Source organism: Bactrocera tryoni, chromosome 4, assembly GCF_016617805.1.
Source record: "Bactrocera tryoni isolate S06 chromosome 4, CSIRO_BtryS06_freeze2, whole genome shotgun sequence".
Taxonomy (NCBI): domain Eukaryota; kingdom Metazoa; phylum Arthropoda; class Insecta; order Diptera; family Tephritidae; genus Bactrocera; species Bactrocera tryoni.
Window position 1 is genome coordinate 37,471,855 of NC_052502.1, and position 27,855 is coordinate 37,499,709.

At 36.5% G+C, this 27,855-nt stretch overlaps 2 protein-coding genes across 9 annotated transcripts; both read left to right on the top strand.

The window, feature by feature from the left end:
• The first annotated feature begins 1,058 nt into the window (after positions 1 to 1,058).
• On the top strand, positions 1,059 to 3,289 carry LOC120773714 (uncharacterized protein CG5902). 6 transcript variants are annotated; one of them, XM_040102759.1, is made up of 4 exons: positions 1,059 to 1,433; positions 1,917 to 2,523; positions 2,585 to 2,901; positions 3,010 to 3,289. In XM_040102759.1, exons 2-4 carry the CDS (start codon positions 2,243 to 2,245, stop codon positions 3,192 to 3,194), a joined length of 783 nt encoding a protein of 260 aa, XP_039958693.1. In that variant the 5' UTR covers positions 1,059 to 1,433; positions 1,917 to 2,242; the 3' UTR covers positions 3,195 to 3,289. The 6 variants fall into 6 exon arrangements, with proteins under 6 accessions (XP_039958693.1, XP_039958694.1, XP_039958696.1 ...); XM_040102760.1 differs by having other exon boundaries at positions 1,059 to 1,415; XM_040102762.1 differs by having other exon boundaries at positions 1,059 to 1,303.
• Positions 3,290 to 5,495: 2,206 nt separating this feature from the next.
• Positions 5,496 to 27,558, top strand: LOC120776134 (E3 ubiquitin-protein ligase ZNRF1). 3 transcript variants are annotated; one of them, XM_040106667.1, is made up of 6 exons: positions 5,497 to 6,221; positions 6,286 to 7,217; positions 21,103 to 21,198; positions 25,040 to 25,145; positions 25,208 to 25,279; positions 25,415 to 27,558. In XM_040106667.1, exons 2-5 carry the CDS (start codon positions 6,524 to 6,526, stop codon positions 25,263 to 25,265), a joined length of 954 nt encoding a protein of 317 aa, XP_039962601.1. In that variant the 5' UTR covers positions 5,497 to 6,221; positions 6,286 to 6,523; the 3' UTR covers positions 25,266 to 25,279; positions 25,415 to 27,558. The 3 variants fall into 3 exon arrangements, with proteins under 3 accessions (XP_039962602.1, XP_039962601.1, XP_039962600.1); XM_040106668.1 differs by having other exon boundaries at positions 5,496 to 7,217; positions 25,420 to 27,558; XM_040106666.1 differs by having other exon boundaries at positions 5,497 to 7,217.
• Positions 27,559 to 27,855: the final 297 nt, after the last annotated feature.

Genomic DNA, 27,855 nt, shown 5'->3' on the forward strand with positions numbered 1-27,855 from the left:
TGTTTCGAAGCACCGCTATCGTATTTTGGTAACATTTCTCTCGACCAAATGACACGAGCCTTTTTTTGAGCGTTTAACAAATTTGTGGGCACAGCATCAATAGTTTCCTTGATGATTTCATCATACTATCGATAAACATTGGTTCTTTATAGAGCTTCACTCTTGATGAGTTAATCCACGTCGACAGTTGTAAAAAATAATCGCGGGAAAATGTTCACAATTTAGTTCCAGTTTTTGGTCGAAAAGAGTATTTTAAGTTACTGTAAACAACACAAATAGCGCTCGTATGTCTGAGTATGCATGCTAGAGCTCTTGGTATTCGACTAATCGACTAATCGGATTAACCGGACTAACCGGATAGGGCATTATTCTAATAATAACCCCAACAGAACTTGTTTCATCAGCAAGCCCATCAAATTGAAAGTGAAATGAAGTGAAACAGCCAAATCTAGAGCTAAATTATACACACGATAGGCCTGAAAAGTAAACAGCTGTGGGTTTCTAAGCATACTGGTGTATGGGACAACAGAAATGCGTCTACGTTGATTGTCTACCCAAATTTTCCAACAACTTCGACCTTTTCCAAAAGGTAATTTTCTACAACCAAGAATTCTCAACTCAACTCTCAAACTAATCGGTAAAAAATTTGGTTCGCTAAAACAACAACAATTTAAGATAGCAACTAAGGCGACCACTGTCTCAAGCAAAATATTAATATCTCCTCAACTATTTAAATTCCGAAAATTATATATAAAAAAGAAGTAAAGATATTCACAAAATTTCATTTTATTCACTGAAATATCACGAATTAATATCTGAAAAATATTAGATCACCCAAAAACTTTTTTTTAAATTATTAATTTGAGCAATAATTATTGCTCTTACTCCAAATTTATTTCAATTCATTTTATGTACAAATTATTGCAGCAATTTCTAGTGTAAACAATACTTGTACAATAATCGGGTCAACTGAACACGTAACCGGTTTACGCAAATGCAACCCTCGGTTGCGCTGGTATTTTTGACATTTGACATATTTTCTTCATTCGTCACTCACACTGCGAACGACGCGGATTTGCGAGCGAACGATAAAGAAAAGTATTTGGCAACTGCTTTCTAATATTTTTTTCATATATTTTCTGTGAGTGATCAAAATTTCTGATACAATTTGCAACAAAATTTCGTCAAAGTTCACATGAGTTGAAGTGCAAAAGCTCAAGGAAGCAGTTGTGGAAGTCGCAGACGAAGAAAAATGTGTGTGTGCCAAAGGCTAAAAGAGGAGTAGTAACAAGGAAGAAGAGAAGTGAAGAATTGAATAATTGTGTTTATATGTGTGTGCGGGAGTGCAAGGGGTCAAACGTACCGAGTATCGAATGAAGCCAAAGAATGTCAAATGCAGATAGAAAGTGATAATTGTAAATATAGAGAATGAGGTGATTGTGCAATGAACAAATAAAAAAATCATCCTTAAGCTAAATGCAGTAGCTGCACCCAAACGGGAATGGACCAAAGATAGACGCGTTGATCGCACCAACAGACGATTAACTCGTGTGCCAGATAAGAGTGGGAGAGAAGTGTAGGGAAACTGAAAGTCACTGTACAAAAGCCTATGGCTGATACAAAATGCTAGTCTCTTGTTATTGTTGTCATTGCCTCAAGTAATGCAGTGCAAACGAGTATTCGTAAACAAAGCATAGAAGACTGAACTTGTGATTTAGCAATTTGGTTGTCTACGCCGTGCTCCCCTGCTGGTCATTTTGTGTGATATTACGCACTGTTAAGACAACTGCATTTGTGGGATACATATTTTAGTTGAACTTACGTACGATCACTTTAATTTAATTGCTAAGTTTATTGAATTAAGACAAAAATGTAAATATTGAAAAATAACTAATCGAAATTCTTTATATTTACAGGTTACAACTTTTTTAGATTCACATCATCAAGTTACGCACTGCCATTACTACTAGAGATCTTAGCGGTATAAAAAATATAGCGTATTCGATTAGTCCTGCAACAAATACAAAAGCAGATCGGCATTAGCACAGTCTGCGTCCACAATAAAATTAAAATAAATAGTAATTACTATAAACATATATTTAAGAACTTGCAATCCACATTGGGTAGCATTGTTGTTAAAAGAAAAAAATTAACGCAACGAGTGAAGCATACAAAATTTCAGTTTGTAAGTTTACCAAATACTTTTGAGGGTAAAGCGCATAAAGGTATACCAAGCACAATAATGTCAAATAACTATCAGCACCACAACAATTATCGCGGCTCAAGCACATCACAACAGATGAATGGTCTACGGCCACATCACCTGCAGAACGGTGATTGTGGCGACGATGGTGATTGCTATCGCCGCGGTGGTGGCTCAAATCGCCTCACAAATGGTTATAGTGTGAAGCCGTTGGACAATGTGGCGGTGCCTGACATGTGCATATTTTGTTTTGAGGTGCTTGACTGTGAGCTGAACAATGTAGAAGCGCCTGGTACGCCCAAATTCACAAATGATGCTTAGTAAGTACTCTCTTAATATGCATTTTAATTAAAATGTTAATGATGTTTTTCGTTTCTGCAGCCCATTATTTGTAACTTGGAAAACAGGGCGTGATAAGCGATTACGTGGTTGTATTGGTACGTTCAGTGCCATGCATTTGCACAATGGACTTCGTGAATATGCATTAACGAGTGCTTTAAAGGATTCGCGCTTTGCGCCCATCGCTCGGGAAGAGCTACCCAAATTGACTGTGTCGGTGTCGATATTGCAAAATTTCGAAGAAGCACACGGGTATCTCGACTGGACATTAGGCGTACATGGCATACGTATTGAATTTTTGAATGAACGTGGTTACAAAAGGACTGCTACTTATTTGCCACAAGTGGCTACTGAACAAGGTGAGCTAACGAAAATGAACAAACACATGAATTTGTGATAAGATTTTTCGCAAAAAGTTATCGTATTAAATGTAATCTAAAAACCGAATATGTTTTCGATTTTCACAGGTTGGGATCAAACCCAAACTATAGACTCTCTACTCAGGAAGGGGGGCTACCGTGCAGCAATCACCCCGGAAACTCGAAAATCAATCAAATTGACGCGTTACCGTTCGCAAGAAATTCAAATGAACTATAAAGAGTATCGTGAAGTGTTGGAACGTCGGGCGCAATATGGCAAAGTACAATGCTAACAAACACCGAAAATGCGTTTCAAACAACACCAGCAAATCTTAATGCAGCAACAGAAACAATTTCAGTTACAACAACAACAAAAACAGACTACAAACACTACAAATATAATGACGTTGTCAAAACAAAACTTTCAAAATCCGCATCAACGCAAGTCATACGTTGGTGTACAACAACAACAATTACCGACTATACCACATAATAGATATTATCATTATTATAATTCTTATTATCTATAGTTTATAGCTATACAAAAAAGAAAGCGTGGCGCCAATGCTAACTACAAAAACAAAAACATTAACAAAAAGCATAATGACGATAGCAAATAACAACTGCTGGGTCAGCAATAAACGCGTTTTCCAAAACAATAATAATTTTCTGATAAAAAAAAACATATATTAATAACAATAATGGTACATATTTATGTATATGTAAAGTTCAAATAATCAAAAAATCAAACTATAATGCTAATTAAATTACTAAAATTTTATTCATTTTACTTTTAAGGCGGATGGTAATATATTCTACACGCCAACGTGCTTCTTAATGCTAATATGTACATACATGCATACATACATGTAAACAGTAAATGAATTTTAATTTGCAATAAAGCTAAAAAATATATATTATATAACTAATTCTTGAAATATACATGAAGTACGTACAGAAGCTCGGAATTTTAGAAACTAACGGAAAAAAACAATTATTTTGTCCCTTCAGTAGAAATAGAAAAAAAATGTTGCGTACAAACGTTTGTGAAATGACGAACAACAAATGGTGTTTTCAGTAATATTTTAAATTGATAGTACACATACATACATATATAAAATACAAGTGCTTTGTCAATATACTTATAGTTATATTCTGAAATTTCGTTAAGTTGCAATTTATTTACTGTTATGCAATACAAAAACAATTTATTTGCAATATTAGTGCACCTTATTTTTACTAATCAATTATTTAGCATTCTATAATTTCGGTTATGAGAATAGTGTTTTATTATTCCCACTTTTATAATATTAAATATTTGGAAGCAAGCCTCCAAAACAAGATTGCTTTCGATTAGTTGTTGTTATCTTTAAGACAGCATTTAAGTGACATTTTTTCTCTTAATCAATCCTAAAATTTAGTGAAATTAATGTTGTAAGCAATTTTTAGGAAATAAAAGAAAAATTAAGAAATTAGCGTTGAGTTTTCTTGAGGAGAAAGGTGTTTATTGTTGTTGTGGTGGCAGAACTCTGCCGAGTTTATAGTTCTCTGTCGGATAAAAGTCAATACCGGTTACGTTGACCCGACTGTTGTGGGAACGGTAATGTGTTTGTATTATATTATCAGTTATATGTGTGTACCATATACTCGTATACATATTAATGTATAATACACAGAGCAAGAAACTTTTTCTCGAACAAAACCTTATTATAAATACTTTGAGAATAAGTTTCGGTTGCAGTGGTTTTGTAAAATTGCCCAAGGTCTAATAATCTTTCGCTCCTCAGGTAAATGGGCTATTATGGAGTTATGTATATCCGTGAATGCGGAATCAAACAAACAATATTTTCCAAAACCATTTGGATTAAGTTAATTGCTGCTACAACGCCCGCAAAAACAGCTTTATGCACTTTTATATAAATTTTTTAGGTTATATGGAGCCTTTTGCTTTGGGAACGATAGCAAGAAACTTAGACGCAATGACGTTGGCTTAAAAGTGTGTTAGCGGAAGTATTAAATTATTATACAGAAATATTTTCGTCGTTTTATGGATAAAACGCTCGTTAGCAGGAAATTCTATGATAAAAACTTACTCAGTTGAGAACTCCTACATAAATTACCGAAGCAACTAAGTTATACATATTTCCTTGAAATACTTTATATACTTATTTCAAATAAATTCGTTTAATTAAATATATGCAATATTTTCACTTCATTTCACAATAATTCACATTTCTAAATAAATTTTCAATACACTATGGGAAATCCGCTGCAAATTTACACATTTCCTTTTCTGCCCACTTTCACAATGGCCGGCTGATCATGGCGGATGTGATATTTTGTAATTTCCATACGAAGCGGAAGTGCACGAAGAACACATAAAGCGAATACAAGCCAAAAGCCAACAAAATTAATTATGAACTATAAGCATAATAGTGCTTATGTCATTCATGTTCATCAACAATTAATTATATTCTTTGCACATCATAAATATTTTACTGCAAATCTTTTGTTTGCGAATTTCACATTACAACGCAAATTGGCAACGCCGTTAATGTCAATTTCGTTTTTATCTTTCCCGAAAAATGTCGACTCGCTGTCAAATTTTGCTACAAAAATACAAAGAATTCGTAAATTAACCAAATGTTTCCTCCATAAATTGAAAAATTTCAAGCAAAATAAAAACAAAAAAAGTAATACAAAAAGCTCGAATCGCATACAAAATTAAAAAGCAAATGTCAAAGCTAGTGAAAACGTGAATTACGACCAGTAAAAAGAAGTTATTCTATATTCAACAACAAAACGCATAGCAGAAAAACAGACTGTCAGCAAATTAGCGAAATAACTAGCAGTGGAACAGCAACAAAAACGAAGGCGACGGTGGTGTAAGAGGCAACAGCACATCAGCGGTGTCAATGATAGCTCATAAGAGGGCACTCATAATCATTAAATTGGCAAATTGTTTTCGGCAAAAAATAGGTTATTTTGAAGAGTTGGAAAATCTACGGCTCTCCTGTAATTCTCGATAAAACAATCAAAGTTTGATATTGTTGACAATAGCTGTCGCTAGCAATTTCGTCTTGTTGCAGTAAAAAAAACTAATCAAGAACAAACAAGGAACGCACACATGTCATGTTACTAAGTTAGGCAGACAAGGAGACAAGACGCACGCCACCATCAAACTCACACCAATTGGTACCGTACACCGTACACAAAGGTTAGTTACTTTCCTTTGTTTGATGTCAAAGCGCATTCTATTGGAATCTGAGTAATCTGTAAACAACGCCGGTTAGCGACTCTGTGCCCACCCTTCTAAACAGGTCATTATCCTAACCAACAAAGTCTTTTGCCATATCGCGTTTAATGCTATTTTTCTTAATAAAGAACTTCGCTGCTGATTGTCCCAAACATACGCGTTTGTTGTGGTTCGCGAATAAGTGATTATAAATGGAATAATTTGACATTTCTAATGACGCACTGGAGGCGTTAAAAACCTTTTCGGTATCCACAATATAAATTTCTATCGCACAAATCGCCAGTCGAATATATATCTTGTTTCAAGCGAAAATCACACTGCTCGCCATTACACCAATTCGTGAAGAACAAAAGTGAAACCCAACGAATGGGCGCTAAGGCAAGTACACCGACAGCCAGCGGCCAAAGCCCACGTTCGCGTACCTTTTCCAGCAGCTCAACTGGGACGGACGCTGCACAAGTTGCCAGCAATAGCAGCGCAGATGGTGGTCAAGGCTTTAACTTGTTGCGTACATTGCCCAGCCTACAGGTACAACATCATGTCCAGAGTTCAAGCATCGATAGACAGCGTGCACGTAGTTTGAGTTCAGTGCCGGATATTCACAATCAACAACATGGCAACTCAAATGCAGGTTGTGTCGCTGGTGGACCGCATACACATCCAGCTGTCGGTACGACGCCAAGTAGCAATGCATTTGGTGTAACCTCACAAGCGCATTCTTCAGTTGCCACCAATTATTTGCAACATCCGCATTATCCACTTGGTGGTGATGTTATGGGTTCAGGTAGTATTCGTGTTAGTGTTCCGGTCAGTAGTAGCTCATTTCACGATAACTCACTGATGCTGAATGGCGGTAACGGTGGCGGCAATAGTGGTCGTGGCATGGTGAGTGCACCACATTCTCATACACTCAACTTTGAAGATCTACAGGATGTTTCTGCAACGGGCACAAATTTTGTGGAGAGCATTGCATTGGCGGCATCCTCATCTAGTGGCGCGAGCGGTATTGGTCGCGTCTACACAGCTACATCGCTACCATCGCACATTTGGTCATTTAATGGTAAGTGAATTTCCTTTATCACTACTTACAACATATTACGGTAAAACAACTATAGGTATGTAAATGACTAATTATATATCTGGTGCCGTCTAGAGTTAGGTTGAGTGATGACTAATGATTTTATAAAGAATGCATTTTCTAACTAAAACAGAAATATATAAATTTGTGCTGCGGAGATTCCTAAATGGTTTTTCTGTAGAAAAATTCGAAAAATTAATATTTAACTTCTATAATTCTCATTATTTTTGTACGTTTATAATAAGTGGTAACTCATTGCAATAAAGTGTCGTTATTGTCTTGCAAGTGTATTTGTTAATAAAACTATTACGTTTCGTGTGCAATATATTCTTCTTCAATTCGTCAAGCCAATTAATGATTAATCAATTGTGTGTTCACACGTCAGTCGGCTCTACGTAACCAAAACGGACCAGTATTTTTATCCAGCGAAGAGCTGTTAACTCGGCATCAGGCCTCGAAATTATTTCAAAAGATCAAAACAAATTTCGGTTACTGTTGTTGCTATAGTATAAACTATTCCTGGAGTAATATTCCTTTATTTCGCGTTGTTGTCAATATTGTCTTGTTAATTAAGTGGTTGTATCCAAGTCAGAAAGAAAGCATTTTTTAATAGTCCTTTTATTTTATAACTAAATCAAGGTAATATGCATTTCAAAAATTTAAAGTACTACTTTTTTTGGAGGACCTCCTGAAAAACAGCTACGGAATCAAGGGAATCAAGCATTTTTTCAAAACTAATCATAATGGGCTATTGGATTCCGTAGCCGATTTTCAGGAGAATCTGCTTAAAACTATCTCCATCCCAGAAACCCAAATCTATTATTACTATACACTTCTACTTATAAATACAAAAATATACATACAGTTGTATGTATGTACATTCGATTTACATGCAAAAGCAATTTTCGATTTTTTGATATTCACATGTGAATATAACCTCTTAAATTATACTTGGTTCACTTTTGTGTCATAAGACTTTACATAATGAAGTATGCTCTCCATTTCGATGAGATCAATCATGATTAACTTCAATCAAAGGAGTTACAACTACTTGAATTTTTAATTTCCTCAACGCATTATATATGTTGTTCTTGGACAAGTACCTTTCTTATCTTAATTCAACAAGAAGCAAATTAAATATATTTAATTTTACTATTTGTCGCCGCTGTTGGAAAATTACTATACACACACAATTATACAAATATTTATTTGGCAGATAAGTTACATGATTAAAATAAGAAGAAAATAAATACTAAGTGGAAAATAATTCAAATTGTTTGCTCTTTGCGAGCAGCTGATAAGATAAATTAGAGAACCTTTCCAAAGATCCATTGTAATATGATGCGGAGCAGCTGGCAACGCCGTCAAATCATTTACGACCCCCTTGCGTGTGTGCTATTAGACAGTAGGTAGCCCACCAGCCGAGTAGTGCGAAAAGCAGGAAGAAGGTAACAGCAGTCAATCGACATACGGCGAGCAACAACGAATACAGGAATAAATAGAATAGCAGTGTACTACTTCTCAATGCGAGTATACCGACTACGAGCAGATACTTCGTCTAGCGATTTGACAAGCTTTGCAAATATAAAGAACCATACATAATCCAAATAGGTGTTGAGCTGGTCACTGATTTCGTCGCCGCTAAGCTACACTATTCGCATTGGTATTAATAAGTTTAAATAAAAGTGAAATGAACATGCATGGCAGACAGCGCATATACATAAAAACATGTATACAAACATAAGTGTTTGCAGCAAACGAGTAAAGAGCTTTAGCGTAAAGTGCTAGCAAAAACATTAATACATTAAAGGAATTATGTGTGGTGGGCGAATAAAAGAGCAGCATCGAGCAGTGTAATTAATTGATCTAGTGATAAAATTAAAAGCCCGAGTTATGTGCTTATGTGCCTATATGCGTACAAATATTGGAGTTAAAGCTGTTGACTGCAAGTGCTTATAATTAACGGCAGAAATTAACAAAAAAAAAGAAGTTAATATATAGTACATAGATTCTCGGCCCGATAGGTAAATTGATTTACTAAGTGGTGGCCACAAGTGAGCTGTGAGCACTGACGGCTGCCTTAACTTCGCAGCGTCAGTATGGCGGATGGAGTAAATGAAAGGCAAAGGCGACGTCGACGGCGACAGCAGCAGCACAGCAATCTGAAGTGATTATTTTGTTGGCTTGATTGTGTGTGTATAGTATCTGATTGGCAAGTCCGTGGGTCTCTTGTTGGCTCAGCTGGTGACTGTTGTAGTGCACATGTACATACATATGTATGTATGTATTTAATATAATATCCACTTTGCGCTGTGTGTAAATCGTAAACTTTACAGAGCAGCGCTCCGTTGGTCTCGCTGGTCGCTTATAAAAGTTGTGATCGTGTGTTGTGCTTCTTAACGTCGTTTATTACCTCAATAATGCATACATTTGTATTTTATTTAATTTTTTCTATGGGCTTTAATCGGAAAAAACTCCAACTCATTTATGTATACACACTTCGAAAATCACTTTTGTTGTTGCACACATATACAGTGACAGAAACGTGTCTTAAGACTTTGGGTTCATGTAAAATTAAATGTGTTCAAATCAATATTTGACAGGAGAGCGTCTTATCATATTCCCATGTGACCCATTTTAAAAGCATATTTGTGTTTATCAGTTATATAAACCGGTTTAAGTGTTTTCAACTCGATCCATGATAAAACTAAAACTAAGAAATTCCAGATCTTAACTAGATCAACACTGGGTCTATTGACTCTCCTCAAAATAATTTGGTTAATATTTTATGACCTACAACAACAATCACTAAACACCAAAATACTGATTGATATCCATCAGTTCGTACTAACTATGGACGACAAGCGACAGCGAAACAACTCTTGGGTTAAAGAAATACAGAAACCTTGGTTTGGAACCTAAAAAAGTTGTATACAAAGGTTAAAGTAGAAAGTCCGCTATAGATACCGCTTTATTACTAAATAAAAAATTTCAAAAATAGGTCTAAAGAAGTTCCGGAAGTTAGGGTCTTAAATAATTTCGTCAAATTTTCACTCCGTGTCAGTACCCCGGATGCTCAATTGACCTCTCATATCATCTCTATATATATTTAAAAAATGCTTACGTTGTATTGCTCACTTTTACTAACCTAACTTTAAGCCTAGAACGGATATTATATTAATTGATTGATGAATAGGCTATAACCTCTTAGCCAAAGGGAATCCAATTAAAGCCTTTTACCGTCTCTTTCGCACTCACAGACTCGCTCTGTCTCTGAAATTACTTCCTGGTAACCTTTTTCATCCGTTTCCGCTTAAAACCGGAATCAATCTACTCTGGTTCCGGCGACTATTTTGCGCGCATTATTTCGAACACATTTTAAATTTCATGTATGTAGATTAGATTAGATTAGTGAATGAGCATTGCACCGCGACCTTGGGTCTTTTGTGCCCTATCCTAACTCACAACGTCTCAACTAGCCCCAGCAAATTGATGAGTTCCGATATACTGCTAGGTGCTACTGAGTCGATGTGATCCCTTTTGGCAAACATGGATCCAACTGCCTTAATCCTACGCCTACAGACTGCTGTTCAGTTCATTAGCAGGTATTTTGGTGTTTCAGACTCCAAGTCGCAGAACCAGCAATTTGCACAAGAAGCTAGGCCATGTTAAGTAAGTTCTTCTTGAGCTTGCAAGTGTAGAAGGCGACAAGTAGCCTGAGATTTTACCTTGGGAAATTGATTACATATTTAAACTTTTTGAGGTTGTAACCACCCATTAGTAACTTTGCATGGCGCATGCCTGGGAGTTGTTGCCAATGCCTCTCCCTACCCCCTGCTTCATCATTGCGGAGCAGCTCCTTTATGGTGTGGGTACCAAGCGCAATGAAAGGTGTCGAGCCTACCATGTTGATGGATGCTACAGAGCTGGCAAGCTAATCAGCCAGTTCATTTCCGAAATTTCATATAAAATCCAGACTTAAGAGATGTCTTAAAATAGTCTGGATTTGCCTGTGAAGGTTAGAGTCACTACTGGAAGTTAGCTACTATATAAATGATCCGCGTGACAGTCTGAGTCGATTTAGCCAAGTCTATCTATCTGTCCATTTGTCCGTTTATACACGAACTAGTCCCCACTTTTTGAGACATATGTATATAGTGCTTTCATTAAAATCTCATATTTCGTCCCACTGTGCAACTCACCGATACACAGCAGATAACTCGTAACAGTAAACCAAATTGGTGGAAATGCTCACAAATATTTAAATACACTTATATATATTTATAATAATAATATAAATATAATTGCATATGTATTGTATATATATGTACCTAACGATGTAGACAGACAATCGCAGCGCTGCTGATTTTTTGATTTGTCGAGTGTTTCGCGGTGATGCGTGTACACGAGCGCTCGTACTAGACGCAAGGGTGGCTAGCTAGCGAAGAACAAACTTCTGAGGGGCGCGCGGAGCAGGCACGTAGGCGCTCACTAGTGTGTGTCTCAATTAGTAGTGTGTCGCGAAGGAGAAATACGTATACGGTGCCGGCTATACAACCAGACCAGCAAGCGAGCAGCCAGTCAGCCAGCCAGTCAAACAGGTCCGACGTCCGTCCGCGTCAGCAGCAGCGCAGCTGGCAGCAGCACACTCATGACAGCTGTAGTCACCGCAAATAGTCAGTTGGCAGTCAGTCAGTTGCTACATGCCGAGTTGATCAGCGAATATTCGAGTACGAAAAATTCGATTTTTCACAGCGGATTTTAACAAATTGAAAAGTGAACTTTTAACGTGTTTTTGTTTTATACACACACTGTTTCTGTGTTGTGTTTTGACGTAGCGAGAATAGAAAACAGATCTACGCAATTGTGAATTCGTTAATTGTGCGTAAATGCAAGTGCTGCTTGCTTACAAATGCATATATATGCACACACACATACATATTTACATCGTGTTATTTGCGGCGAAAAGAAAAACTTGAATTCAATTTCCTAATTTAGTGCAATGCTCGCCGACACTTTGACGTAAACGTTGCGATTGCACGTCATTCGTCGCTTGAAAGCATTAGTTTTTACTCCGTTTTTAGTTGTTGTTGTTGTTTCGTTTTTGGTGCTTGACCTACCGCGCCACCGGTGACAGCAGAGTGATTATGGCGATGTGCTCACTCCATTACACAATTGCTCCGTAGCGGCGGTCGCTGCACCGCTACACACACGCGCGACGTAGAATCTTCCGGGAAACGCGTCCACAAAACAGCTCACTCTTGGCACTCGCACCATTGAAACGCATTATTATTGTGTGTTTTTTCGGGAGCGTTGAACGGCAGCGACTAAACAGGAAGATAGCCAAGGCGTTCGTTCGCTATAACGCAGTCATGCAATTATAAGGCAACAACAACAGAAACAATAATGAAAAGGCCAATCATTCACTTGAACGCTGACAGAACAAAGCACAACCGGGTAGGGTTGAGTGCCGACACACAAACATACATTACAATTACATATGTATGTACATATAGAATAGTAATACATGTACAAGCGTTCCAAGCACCAACAGAGCTTTCGCTTTCGGCGTAGCGTGACGCTGCGACGGAGTTTGGCGCACCAGTCAGGCAGTCAGCTAGTGACTTATTCACTGTGTGTGCTGACTGCAATATTTGCAGCGCATGTCTCTCCATACACGCATACGACCGTGTGCCCATGTACACCTTCCGTCCGTCTGTTCGACCAATAACACCCTGGTGCACCAGCCACCTCCGCCTTTGTCGCCGCGCTCGACTATTTCGGTTTGTTTATTCAACGCCTTACATAAGTATGTCTCCTGTATGAGTGTGCGCCCGGCTCAGGTGTGTATGTGTGTGCGGCCGATTGTGTTTTCCCACATGTGTTACTATATACGCGGCGAAGTGTTTGCATAAGATAAGGCGAGTGCGATGTGAAGGATTAAAATTGGCCGGGTCGCAAAGCACAGCTGACGACTTGTACGCGGTGTAGCTGCGCATCGATCAGTTATTAGCAGCAAATATACATATGTATGTGTATGTGCGTTGGTAATCATTCCTTTACCACTTAAGAGCTGGTGCTGCGAGGTGCTAGGGGGCGTGGCGCAGTCGGCGTAGAATTGCGTATTTATTTCGAGTGATCGCAAAGCTCATATAGCCACGGCGGCCATGAACGAGTTATATTTCTTTCTGCTAACAAACATACATACAAACAAACAATATAAATATGTATATGTGTGTGTGAATTCGTAAGCATGTGTAAATTTTTTCACCGCTCTAATAATATTTTTTTCGCGCACGTAGCACCTACAGTCGTTGAGACAAAGAACAAACAAAGGCAGTAAGGAGAGACAATAATTTTTTGCCGGATAAAAAAACAAGTGTAAAGCGCAGCAAAGACTCTGTAAGCAGACATTTATTGTGAAAGAAAATTTCTAGAAAACAAAAAAAGTTTATTTATTTAACAATAAGCGAAGAGGCGCTGCAAAAAGCGACAAAACAAAAATCACAAAAACAAAAATAATAACAAACAATCAACATGGGTCAGGTTTTCGGCAATCCGAACAATGTGCACGGCGAATACCCGAGGACCACGAGCAAATATGTTGGTAAGTTATGGCGCTAAGTAATAAAAAAGCCACCAAATAAATGCAAATGTATGTACATATGTATGTAAGCCATACAAATAACGTATAAAAAATATAAAAAAAAAAATAAATTTGAAATTAAAGAAATAAATAAATGCGAATATTCCTAAGTATGTGGAATGAAAAAAAAAATTAACATAGAGTAATAATAATAAAATAAATATTAAAAATTAAGGAAATAAATAAATTAAGAAATATATAAGGGAAAGCAAACAAAAGAAATATAGAATTCAGTTATGGATAGAGAAATAGCACACTTTGTGCATATAACAAAACGACATTTATTATTAATATAAACGAAAACAATAAGTACCCGGAAATTTAAAATAAAATGCAAAATATTTAATCATTCATGAATATTTATTTTGTCGTCTTCAAAGTAATCCCAACCAGTTGTAATACACTTATTTTTCCAGTCCCTGAAACACTTTCATAAACACTTTTGGGATGGCCTTTAGCTCCTTCAGCGAATTTTGTTTTATCTCTTCGATTGACTGAAAACGGGTTCCATTCCGATGATTGTTGACTTGTTTGCATGTCAAAATCATACACACATGTCTTTTCGGCAGTTATAATGCTCTCCATGAATGTGGAATCGGAATTCGCACCATCAAGCATGTCCAAAAAGACCTGTTTACTGTACTATGGTACTCTTTTTGCAAAAAATAATCAGCTATATTGGGACGAGTCGAGCAAGAACTCGTTTCATTCACAAAATATCTGCCAAAATCATTCCAACGGACTCGCGAGAGATGTCGAACTCTCTTGCCATTTCTCTAACACTTGCCTGACAATTTTCAAGCACCATATTCTCACTTTTTTCATATTTTCATCAGTTGAAAAGGTCAAAGCTCGCCCAGAAAGAGGCATGTCTTGAAAGACCTCTCGTCCCGCACACTAAATTTGGTTAGAAATACAAAATTTGAGACAAATTCTTTGTTCGATAATTTTATCTATTGCAAAAATCGCAATGCTCAACTGAGGTGTACCGAATATTCGTGGAAAGTTGTATCCTGTTACATAAGTTGCTTTTTGATTTGTTTACTGGAAAGGAAAGGAGTTGCAGTCCAATTTCGCACATTTTCGCACTATTAAATAGGAAATTGAGAAGAATGTTACAAACCAAATTTGGTTGAAATTGGTCGGGCGGGTCCCGCGATATGGGATTTTACCAAAAATGGCTCATTGTTTTAGTAGTCTTTAACAGTACCGTTATATGGGGAGTGGATGGGGTTATCTGCCGATTTCATCAATTTTTACAGTGTCGGTAGGGGTGCTACCCACGCCCACTTTCAAATTTTTTAGCCCTCGGCGCCCTTTCTTACTGCGATTATCTGTGCCAAACTTCAGTTCTTCATGTTTTTTTGGTGCTTAAGGGGTACCATGAGCTTCCTCGGGTAAAAAACGGTTTTTTTCAACAATTTTTTTCTCATATAAAAAGTGAAATGTTTTATTAGAATTTGTTATTGTTACAAACATACGCTATTAACAAAGAAATTCTAAAATTTTTGGAAAAAAATATTTTAAATATCGGAAAAAAGATGCGCCCGCGTTGGCAGATTAACTCCTTACAGGATCATCTAAAGTGGAAAAAATACGTGTTTTAGTTAAAATCTTAACTTAGAATTTGGACGAAGGAAAAAAAAAACTGAAAATTGGATTTATGGAAGACATTTTTATGAGAGAAAATTAAAATTTCAGTGAAAAAACCAAGTCTTTAAGAATTGTGTAAAATTTCATTTAGATCGCTAGTGCTCGAGAAATCTTCCCAACCGATATAAAAACACAGTTTCGAGAAAAACGCGTTTAAAGACGGCGACTTAGCCTAGCAAGCCTCGAGCGCACAAGTTCTCAAGGCTGCATCTCCAAAACTATTACACGGATCAACTTGAAAAGTAGATATTCTAGAGGTGTTGTAGAATTTAAGAAGGTAATAAAAAAATTCGATTTTTTGATTTCCGTAAACCCATGTAACCGCTTAAAGGCGTTTTGTGAGTGTGGCAGTAGTCCGATGACGCCCATCTGCAATACCAAGAGTCTTACGATGCCGAGAAATTTGTCTACCAAGTTTCATTAAGTAACTCTGCAGCAACTGGTTGCAAGAGTATTAAAAAAAATACATAATCATACACCTAGATAGAAAGACAATCGAAAAATAATTACTCATAAAAATTTTAAATTTTTAAACAAAACTACAATTAAATAAAAATCTGAAAATAAAATAAGATACAAAAATATATATAAAAAAAGTATATATAAAAAAGAAAAAAATAAATAAATAAATAAAAAAGAAAATCTAAGAAACAATCTAAGAAATACTCATAACAATTTAAACACTTACAAATAATGGAAAAATATTTTTTAAACAAAACTACAATTAAATAAAAATCTGAAAATAAAATGAAATTAAAAAAAAAAAATAAAAAAAAGAATATATATAAAAAAGAAAAAAAAAAGAAAATCTAAGAAACAATCTAAGAAATACTCATAACAATTTAAACACATAAAATAATAAAAATATATTTTTAAACAAAACTACAATTAAATAAAAATCTGAAAATAAAATGTGCTCTTCCGATCTAATATATATAAAAAAATATATATGTATAAAAAAATAAAAAAAAAACTATAAAAAAAAAATAAATGAAAAAGAAAATCTAAGAAATAATCTAGAAATAAGCGAAAAAGAAAGAGCAAAACCATAAAATAAAAACAAAAACATTAGTGAATCAAAATATAAGCACGAAAAAGTCGAAAACACAGTTGAAATGTACAGTAAGTAGACCGTAATCGGACAACTGCAAGTACGCAATTAAAAGTGCAGCCAAAGAGCAAACGAGAATCTAAAAAATTGTTTGACGACTTACTTAATGACTTTTTGTATACCTATGCACCTGTTTATTCATAAAAACACACACACCCTCACACAAAAATACGTACACATATAAATAGCTATAAACACGCCCGTCTAAATATAATGGTCAATACCTACATACATATGTACTTAAGCCCCAACATACTATGGTTCGAAATAACGATCAATAGCAATAAACAGTCGTCGCGAAGGCAAAACACCGTAATCGGCCAAGCGCTGCAGGGGCAAGTGCAAATGACCGCTATATGGTATCGTATCGATTGTGCGCCAGCCGATTAGGCGGTCAAAATAATGGCACATTCTAATGCGATATTATTATTTATATGCACCTATATACATACATATATACTATATATATATAGTATATGTATATGTATGTATATATGTAAATTTATTTCATGTTTATAAGCGCTAATTATTTTCTAGAACAGATCGCAATTAATGTCTATAAATAGTTATAGAGCACTCTTTGCCGTTCATTTGCTTGAGTGTTTGCACTTTCTTCTCCTCATCGGCGCAATAAAAAAAGTGTTTTGAATCGATCGTAAAGCGATAAGCAGCGAGAAACAAAGCATATGTCAAGCGCTTTTGATAAGAACGTGCTGTGAGTGAGAAACGGCCAAACCAGGGGGGGAAATGTCGGCCTAGCATATTACGCATTCATTTATTTTAGGCAATTGCATATAGAACCAGAGAACTTTCGGTCTTCGTGACCACTTAATCATACAGATAACATTTTATCGCATTTGCATACAAACATAAATGACTTAACAAAAGTCTTGTGTAAATATTTTGCCCGAAACTTTATTGCAAAAATAAATACAAGCACTTAAGTCGACGTTGTGATTTCACAATTCATTAAACAACTATGTGAAGTACCACAAAACGTATAATGAACTTTCGTTCATATTGCACGTGCCACGTTGATGAAACCCTGAAACGGTGTCTATATCGTATATATGAAAAATTAAGTACATACCCCTCGCAAGGCAGTCGGCTCCATGTAATCGCAACGGACTCGGATTTTTATCCTGCCGCGAACTGTCAACTCGGCAGCAATCCCCCAAATTACATCAGAGATATTTTCTCCCGCTACAACAGCAACATAAATTACATAAGATTGGAGTTTGAAACTGTTTCCAGATCATCTCTTGATCAGTAACCTCGAGGGGTTACAACATGTAGTCGGTTAATCAGGACTATTTCGGACTTCATTTGTTATTTGTTAATTACCGATCCACACAGAATTAGGTCATCGAAGGAACAGTCTTTGGCCGTATATAAGTCTTCTCAATTCAGGAACCGTAAAATCGGTTGTTGTTGTAATGGGTAAATAATCCCCGTTAGGATAGTAAGGATTAGATAAGTTCCACAGGAAGCGTGCTATTTCGACGGGGTCGAACCAAAGGGATAAGGGTGTCAGATGTGCAGGGGTTAGCAGGACATGCAAAGAGGTAGCTTGTGCCATGCGAGGACTCATTGCACGCTGAACATATATTTGATATGTCAGGGTCTATTCTGGATAAGTAGGAGTTTAACCTGCTATAGTCTCCAGAACAAAGCTGCGCAAGGGTCACACTTGATTCTCGCGTCAACTGGAGCTCTTCGCCTGCAATGGGTGGTGATTTGACTCCAAGTACGCCATTCACTGAGGGGAAGTCGGTGAAGGTATTAATGGCGGTCAGTGCATATCTGAAGTTTTTTGCGTCCGAAGTCTGGTCGGCGTATTGTTTTATGTCGTCGACGTAGTTGAGAAGGGACCTCTTGATGCTTCTAGGAAACGGTTCCGCTCCAACTAGGTGTTTGATGAAACGATTTCTGCGAAAGCACCTCAGCGGAAACTGCTTTGAAAGTAGTTCATTATGCTCCTTAACTGGGAGCATAAGGGCCTTACTGTGCAAGCGTTCGATGGCAGACATCAGGAGGCACCCTGCCGTATTCAGAATTGCAGTGTTCTGACATGTTGGCTTCCTCATCTGTGTTTCACTGCATTCAGACGTTGTTAAGGACCATCCGGCTGTCGTAGGTATCGGTTGATATCACTCTCCTTTCTTTCCTTTCTCACTTTGTTGAGTCTAACTTTGGTTCTATGAGAAAAAATGTATAGTCAAGTATCTAACTCACTAAGGAATGTACATATGTGATCTCCTAAGAAAACTACTCATACGATCTATTGATTTGTAATAGTTTTTTCACCCACTCTTAGCTAAGCATTTATTAGAACTCCTCCGAGAACTTCAAAGGAAAGCGCCGAGCTTTTGTAAGCCTCCAAAGAGCGCAGGAAATTATTCAACGAATAGACCCTTTTGAAACTACGCTGTCAACAAATAAATCTAATCTCACTTCTTAAACTCTTACGATTCATGCAATATTTCTGGAATTTGCGCACTCGCACTTGTTATCTTGAGTATCGATTAATCCCTCTAAACAATTTTGATAATATATCGTTTATTTCAATGTCATGCTCGTTGGAGTCAAATAAAAAAACACATTTTGTTTTGTTCAGATTTGCAGTTAGCGATTTTTATTGTTTACGTTTATAATTAATGTTTTCGTTTAACTGCGGAAGTCGTATTTATTCTATAATCTCTTTTGTCCCTACTTTTTATATTCCCGATTCATAGAACTATACAGTTAAGATTTCTCTGAGGATGTTCCTACCAGCACCCTTTCGGCGTTACCTTGAGAAACTGTTAACTTACGAATGAACCCTGATTTTTTAATTTTGGATAATCCCGCACAAAGTAATGAGGAGCTCCGCAATAATACTTATTTCCGGGACAAGTTCGAATAATCTTACTTTATTAAGCCAACCATAGAACAGTTTTGGTTCTTTGCGATACCAGATGGAGTTCAGTTTCTAGGTTCTAGAGAAGTAGCCATACTTTAGGATGCCTGTTCTTGACACTAATTTTAACAGACTCTGCAGTCTCACTATCAATACCTCATCTAGTGTATCATACCGTGGGGACCCCAGATGCTTACAGCGTAGCCTTGTCAATGCGGAACAAGTGCACAAGAGATGCTTCATTATTTTCCTGGTGCCTCGCTCTAGACATTTCCTGCAGTCTTCTCGATCTGTCAGTCTCATTCTGCGTTCGTGTGTCGCCACCAGTGACCAGTTAGTATTCCCATCATGTTCCTACAGTCTCTTTTATCGAGTACCAATAAGAATTGTGTGTGCTTCCGATCTACCGTTTTGCACAAGACTTTTGCAGTTTTGCACGCAGGTAGCTCGTTCCATCGGGTTTTGATTTTCTCTACCATGCTTCTGTCGAGATCGTTGTATAGTCAATGCATGGGTTTTCCAATGTTGATTGCGCTTTCAGACGTTAGCCGTACACTATTTCATTGCCCTCGATGCCTTTGTGGCCTGGCACCCAGTAGCAGTGAATTTGCTGACTTCTGACAACACTTTCAACTGCTGCTTTGCTTCCCAAGACACTTCTGGCCGATATGCGAAACGAGATTACTGCCTTGTTTGTTACTTGGCTGTCTACGTAGATGTTGAGTCTGGCATTGCCTGCAGGTACATTAGAAGCCAACTACGCTGCTTTCGAAATAGCAAAGACCTCGGCTTGAAATATACTGCAGTGGTCTGGTAACTTAAAAGGCCTAACTCTGGACAGTACATTCCCGCACCAACTCCAGCGTCCATTTTCGAGCCATTCGCATAGATATTTAGAGTGTTGCGCGTGGCTAACATATCTTTACGCTAGCCATGGGTTTTAATAAAGAAATTTTAACTGCGTCGTGAAAAAAAAATGCCTGCTGATCAGACAAACATGCATAATGCGCTTAACCGGGTGACTCTCGTGTATGGAACTTAACCTAACCTAAAAAAAATACTACTTCTCACAACTTATGTTAACCAGCAAGATACACATACATACCCGCAGCGTAAATATTGCTTTATTAAGAAAATTAATGCTAATAACGGTATGTAGAACATATTAATATAAATCGCTTAGTACTATACCACATATAAACGCGCATGACCTTTAAATAAGTTCAAAGCGCAATTGTAAAATTAACTCTTACCACAAATGCATGTTTGTATTTATTCGTTCATGTATGTATGTATGTGTGTGCAGTTTAACTCCATCAAACCAGCGTGAAGTCTGCGTGAACATTTGGCTCAACAATCACATAGTTGATGGCTTCCCGTGTGCAGTGCAGCTAGTGCATTCGTCGCTTTTCCGCTGCATTCCCAGCGATTAGTCATCGCCAATAGATAGCATTTACGTAATAATCCATATACACTAACTAACATTTCTTCAAATACATTTTACATATTTATAAATGTGTGACGCTCACCGTTTTCCGTTCTTTCTCTGTACTTCCAGGTATTAAGTGTCCAGTATGTAACAAATTTGTGTTGCCCGACGATATTGAATGCCATTTAGTTATGTGCCTCACCAAGCCGCGACTGTCATACAATGGTGAGTGAAATAATTACGAAAAACAACACAAACAAAACAACAAAAACAAAGAGTGAAAACAAGATTATCGGCCATTAAAATGCTGTTATTAAAATGTGCGCTTACAAGTCGCGTAATTTAATTAAAAAATTAAAAAATCATGACTGCACATGACATTAAAAAAACAGCAGCAACAACTTGCATAAAATATATGTATTTTTAATTATTTATTTACTGTAACTTTAATTTATGCAAATTGTGAAAAATTCTATTACACGAATGAAACAACTTTCAGCAATACATATTCATTATATTAACGAAATATGTAGTTGTTGGAGTAATTTATAGTTAACAAGCACTCACTATTCAATCTTATGTGGCAAATATTCAAAGCAATTATTTATTTAATTACACTATTCTACAGCGTCTCCGACGACTCTTTACATATTTACATTTATACAAACATATCGAACGAATTCTGTTTTAAGTGTGAAAATTAGCAGAAAATCAATAAAACGTAAATAACGGTTATAATACAGCGCCAAGAGATGAGCTGATTTATGCGACCTTGTTTATTACATGCGCGCTGCGATCACCTTGAGGCATAGGCGTACTTTTAAGAAAACTACTTATTTAATTTTCGCTAGATACAATTTGACCCTTTGGAGACTAATCAAGCAGTCTAATGAAATAAATTCATACAAAAACAAGAAAAAACGTTAACTTCGGTTGCACCGAAGCTAAATACCCTTCACAGGTGCATTTCTGTTAGTAACTATGTGTTCAGTTTGTATGGCAGCTATATGCTATAGTTAACCGATCTGAACAATTTCTTCGGAGATTACATTGCTGCCTTAGAAAATAATCTATACCAAATTTCGTGAATATATCTTGTCAAATGTGAAAGTTTTCCATACAAGAACTTGAGTCCGATCGTTCAGTTTGTATGGCAGCTATATGCTATAGTTAACCGATCTGAACAATTTCTTCGGAGATTACATTGCTGCCTTAGAAAATAATCTATACCAAATTTCGTGAATATATCTTGTCAAATGTGAAAGTTTTCCATACAAGAACTTGAGTCCGATCGTTCAGTTTGTATGGCAGCTATATGCTATAGTTAACCGATCTGAACAATTTCTTCGGAGATTACATTTCTGCCTTAGAAAATAATCTATACCAAATTTCGTGAATATATCTTGCCAAGTGTAAAAGTTTTCCATACAAGAACTTGATTCCGATCATTCAGTTTGTATGGCAGCTATGTGTTATAGTGGTCCGATATCTGCAGTTTCGACAAATGAGCAGCTTCTTAAAGAGCAAATGACGTCACTTAATAATAAACTTCGTAAACCAAAAATAACTTCTGGATGATCGTTCCTCCATTTTGCTACATTTGATATAAAGAAAAACACGTATACGCATCGTCGTTCCTTCGTAACTGAATCAAACAGTGCAATACCACTCATACGATTGGTGGTATTATTAATAGAAATTGTGAAAAAGAAAATGTGAAGTATTTCTTACTTTGTTTGCATTAGCGACTATTAACTAAAAATATATCCCAGGCCGAGTTTCAAATAATACATTAATGCCCGGTTTCACAGTCCATACTTAAGTAGTATGTGCTTAAGATAAAGCGGAAAAATAGTATTTCACAGTTCATACTTAAGTTATGCTTAAGTACTGAAAATGGGAGACTTAAGCAGTGCTTAAGTAACAGCTGATTTTTGTTTTGAATTGTTTTGAATTTTCAGTTATTTGTCAAAAGAAGAATAATAAGAAATAAGAAATAATTTTTTGTGAAAAAATATAGAATCGGATTGGGATTTCCTCCAGTTCCATTAGGTGCTCCGAATCGCTAGCGGTGAAATTTGGGGTTTTTTGTTGTTTTCATTCATTTTCGATATAACTTTCCTCCCAGTGCAGCGGCTGTCTCTTGATTCGCTGAACTATGTCAATGTCGTCGTATAACTCATACAGCTCATCGTTCCATCGAATGCGATATTCGCCGTTACCAATGCGCAAAGGACCATAAATCTTCCACAGAACCTTTCTCTTGAAGACTCGTAACGCTGACAGATCAGATGTTGTGCTCATCCATGCCTCTGCACCATATAGCAGAACGGGAAAGATGAGGGACTTGTAGAGTTTGGTCTTTGTTCGTCGAGAGAGGACTTTACTTCTCAATTGCCTACCCAGTCCGAAGTAGCACCGTTGGATTTGGAGGCTGACGCTGCTGTTGGTGTTAATACTGGTTCCAAGATAGACGAAATTATCTACAACTTCGAAGTTAGGATTGTCAACAGTGACGTGGAAGCCAAGTCGCGAGCGCGACGACTGCTTGTTTGATGATAGGAGATATTTCCTCTTGCCCTCGTCCAGTCTGGAGAAAGCAGAACTAACGGCGCGGTTGTTGAGGCCAATAATATCAGCAGCCAGCAGTTATACTCTCAAAAAAAGATTGTACCTGCTCGATTAAGTACTGCAGCTCGTATTATTTTCTCCAGATTGAAGAAGTCGCACGATAGGAAGTCGCCTAGTCTGAAACCTCGTTTGGTGTCGAACGGCTCGCAGGGTCCCTCCCGATCCTGGCGGAGTTTTTGGTATTGCTCAACGTCAGTTTACACAGCCGTATTAGTTTTGCGGGAATACCAAATTTTTACGGTCTTTCAAGTTCTTCCAAGCCTAATGCCAGATTGGTAAGGTCCAATCGTCTAACATGCATCTCCATAATTTTAGTATGCACTGAGCATCAGTCACTAAATCAGCTCTAGGGGTTCTACAAGAGTATGCTCCGGTCGTGAAACCTTCTGTTAGTCGCCGCATCTCTTCGTAGAATTTTCCAGAAATATATTGCCGACCTTGTCAAGCTCTTCGTACTCACGCATTGCGGCCTCTTTTTATTGACGCTTCCCTCTTCAACTCTCGGAATACTTGGCTGTAACAAGATAGTCGATGTTAGGACCGGAGCGTACCCATGTCTAAAACACTGGAGATGTGTCTTCCGTCTATCACAACATGATCGATCTGGTTGGTGGGTTTTCAATCCGAGACGGCCAGGTAACTTGATGAATTTTGCTATGCTGGAATCTAGTACTGCTGATAACCAAATTTTCATGCCCGGCGAGGTCAATCAGTCTCAACTCATTTGGGGATGTTTCATCATGGTGCAGGCTGAAGTTACCAACCGTTGTGCCAAAGATACCTTCTTTGCCCACACTGGCGTTAAAGTTGCCAAGTACGATTTTGACATGGCGGAGCGGGTCCAAAGCGGGTTCATAGGTCCGCTCCAAACGCTCATATAAGGCATCTTTGGTCACATCGTCCTTCCGTCGAGGCGATCTGTTGAAGAAACTCGCTTTGATGCGGATTGCGGCTAGACGTTCATCCACCGGGCTACTTGGCGACGGTGTCTCTTTCCCACCACGAATCTTACACCGAATTTGTGCTCCTTTATATGGCCACTGTAGTAAATGCCACAAGATCTACTCGCCTCAGTCCTTGTCCCGTCCATCGCATTTCTTGGACGGCGGTGATGTCAGCCTTCACTCTAACGAGGACATCAACCAGCTGGGCAGCAGCACCTTTCCAATTAAGGGACCGGACATTCCAGGTGCATGCCTTTAAATCGTTATGCTAAATGCGTTTGCCATGGTAGTCATAAAAAGGAGGGTCTCTCATCCGAGGCTGTTGGTATTTATTTTTTCATAGATTATATTTAATTTACTCTCGCATTAATTTCACCTCTCATAAATTGTATTCAATTACATACATACGTATGTATGCCATTTTACCTATTTTACTTTTATTTAATTCCAAAGACCTCCACTCATTCGATTTCTCTTCTCATTGCTTTCAGAGGATGTATTATCCGATGCCAAGGGCGAATGTGTAATTTGCTTAGAAGATTTGAATCCCGGTGATATTATTGCACGATTGCCGTGCTTATGTATTTATCATAAAGGGTAAGTCTACACTCATTTTGCAAACTTGAAACTCTCCACTAATAAGCGTTACTCACTTGCAGCTGCATCGATCGATGGTTCGAGGTGAATCGATCCTGCCCCGAGCATCCAGGCGACTAGTTAAACCTCACTAAGTAAATTAGTCAATAATAATTTTAATATAAAACGATAACTCAAATTTATATATATTTTTTTTGTTTTTGTATTTTTTTTCTTTCTTCTTGTTTCTTACGTTTTACGTTTCATCTACACGTTAATTAATTATACAGTACAGTTATAGAAAGAGAGCGATGAATTGGAATCATAACTAATCAATTTATTGAGTAATAATGAATCTAGTGATATAATATATATTCAGCAAATAATAATAAAATAGAAATTAGTTGTAAATTCTTTTTTATACTGTGACGTAAAAATAGGTGAACATAATAACATAAAATTTAAATTATATACATAAAAAAAGAAACATAAGCAAGTAAATGAAAAAAAAACTAACAAAGAAATGGTGCAAAACTAAAAAAAAATGAAAAAATAAGATATATATACATATATAAGTATATATTGTATGTTCGTAATTTCTGTGTGTCTTATCGTTTACGAATATGAATATGCAATAGTTTTGTTGTGATTTAAATTGTATTGTATATAAATTATATGAGGAGAAGCCGATGTGTGTTAAAAGGGCATGAGGGCATTATGAGCTCATGTAATCACAGTAATATTACAAAATAGAAGTTACCAACGCAGCAGCAACTCAACCGAATTCAAATCAACTCAACTCAACTGAACTCCAAAGCGGCAGTACATGATGCAGGGTGACTACAAAGCCATGTTTCGCACACCGTTAAACGTTAAACACTCAATGGAACATCAATAACTGCAGCAACAATAACAACGATAATATATAATGGCAAGTAACGAACGATGAAGGCGCATGTAAAAGGACTCAAAACAAAAACAAAAAAAAGGTGCTGTGCACTGCAGCCCAGTGTGCGTTAGTTATTTAATTGTGATCGTCTATATAAGTTTTGTATATGATTTTTGCTCATTTCATGTTGACTGTTTTTGATTTGGCTTAAATTGTAAACACTTTCATACAAGCAAACAAGTAACCAATAAGAAAATAACAAAAAAATTAGCACTAAAGCAAAAACAAAAACAAAAAAATAGTTTTTTAGTATAGGAAATGTTGTGAATTGTAATTGAGAAGTAAGAAATGTTTATGTTGAGCCAATAACTCCCCGCCGCAATGAGAAATCACCATCACCAATAAATCAAACAAAACATAAACACAAAAATACAAATCAAGAAATTAAGAAATGTACAGAAATGTGCATGTGCATGCATGAATATGAGACAAATGCTGTTAGTTGCCTATCGCAACGTCAACTGGTTGGGAAGGTGGGAGATGGTTGCAAGCACATAGCATACATGGACGACACAGTACACTTTACTCAAATGTCAATATCATTTCATAAATAAATAAATTTAATAATATATACACATACATATGTATGTATATGTATATTTATAATATAAAAAAAAACTAAAATCAACAATTAAAGTTAAGCGATTGTGGTATAATTCTATGGATGATGGTTAAAAATTAAGTTTAACTGAATATACAAGCATACATACATATAAACAACTATATTTACATATATATACATAGCTATATAATTTAGGTTTAGGCTCGAAAAATTATTGTGGTCATCAAATGTCCAGCAAAAATTAAGCAAGAAACAAATAACAAGTAAACACATGTAAATTGAAAATGAAAACAATAACTACAACACACACACCCACACACAAATACAAATCACAAAAGTTAAAACAACAATAACCAGCAGACATGCAAATAGCGCAGAAAGTAACGAAATAACCACTAAAGCAAATATTGCAACGCATTTCACCGTAGTAGAATACAACAACAACACATAACGTAAAGTAGACAAAGAATCAAAAAATAGCGCGGTAAAGAATAAATTGCTGAAAAAAGTTGAAAAAAGTCATAAATAGCAGTAACAGCAAAACGGATGTGTTAGTAGGAGGAAGTGGGTAGTGAAACTGAGAGAAAACAAAGAAACGAAGCAAACGTGAGAATCTTGTCAAGCATATACCAAATCAATATTAAGCGTAGCCGTTAAAATTGTACATACTTACATACATATTATATAGAACATAACGCATACATACACAAAAAAATACAAAAATACATACAAATTTATATACACGAAAGCGCGTACGCGCACATTAGCGGTACATTAAGTAAACAAAACAACAACAACAAATTTAAATTTAGTAGTAATAAATGAAATTTGAATTTTGAGAATACCAAAAAAACAAAAACATTTTGAATTGCAAATGCAGTTAGAAAACAAACTACACTCGTCGGAAGAAATGCGAAATTCAATAAGGGCATTGAAAAGCAAAAACAAAAGCATTAATGTAACACTCTTTATGTGCTTGTACGTTGCTGTATGTAAAATGTATTTGTATTTGTATTTGTTTTTTACCAATCAGAATTGTTGCTATAAATAATAAAAAATAAAAATAAAATACAACAATAAAAATAAATCTAGCAAGCGAAATGCAAAGGTGTTGAACTAAAAACAGTTATAGTAACTATATATTTGATTTTTTGTTTTCCTATTTACAGTTACCGTTTTATTTCACAATTTCGTTGTATTTGTTTTGTTTATGTTTTTTG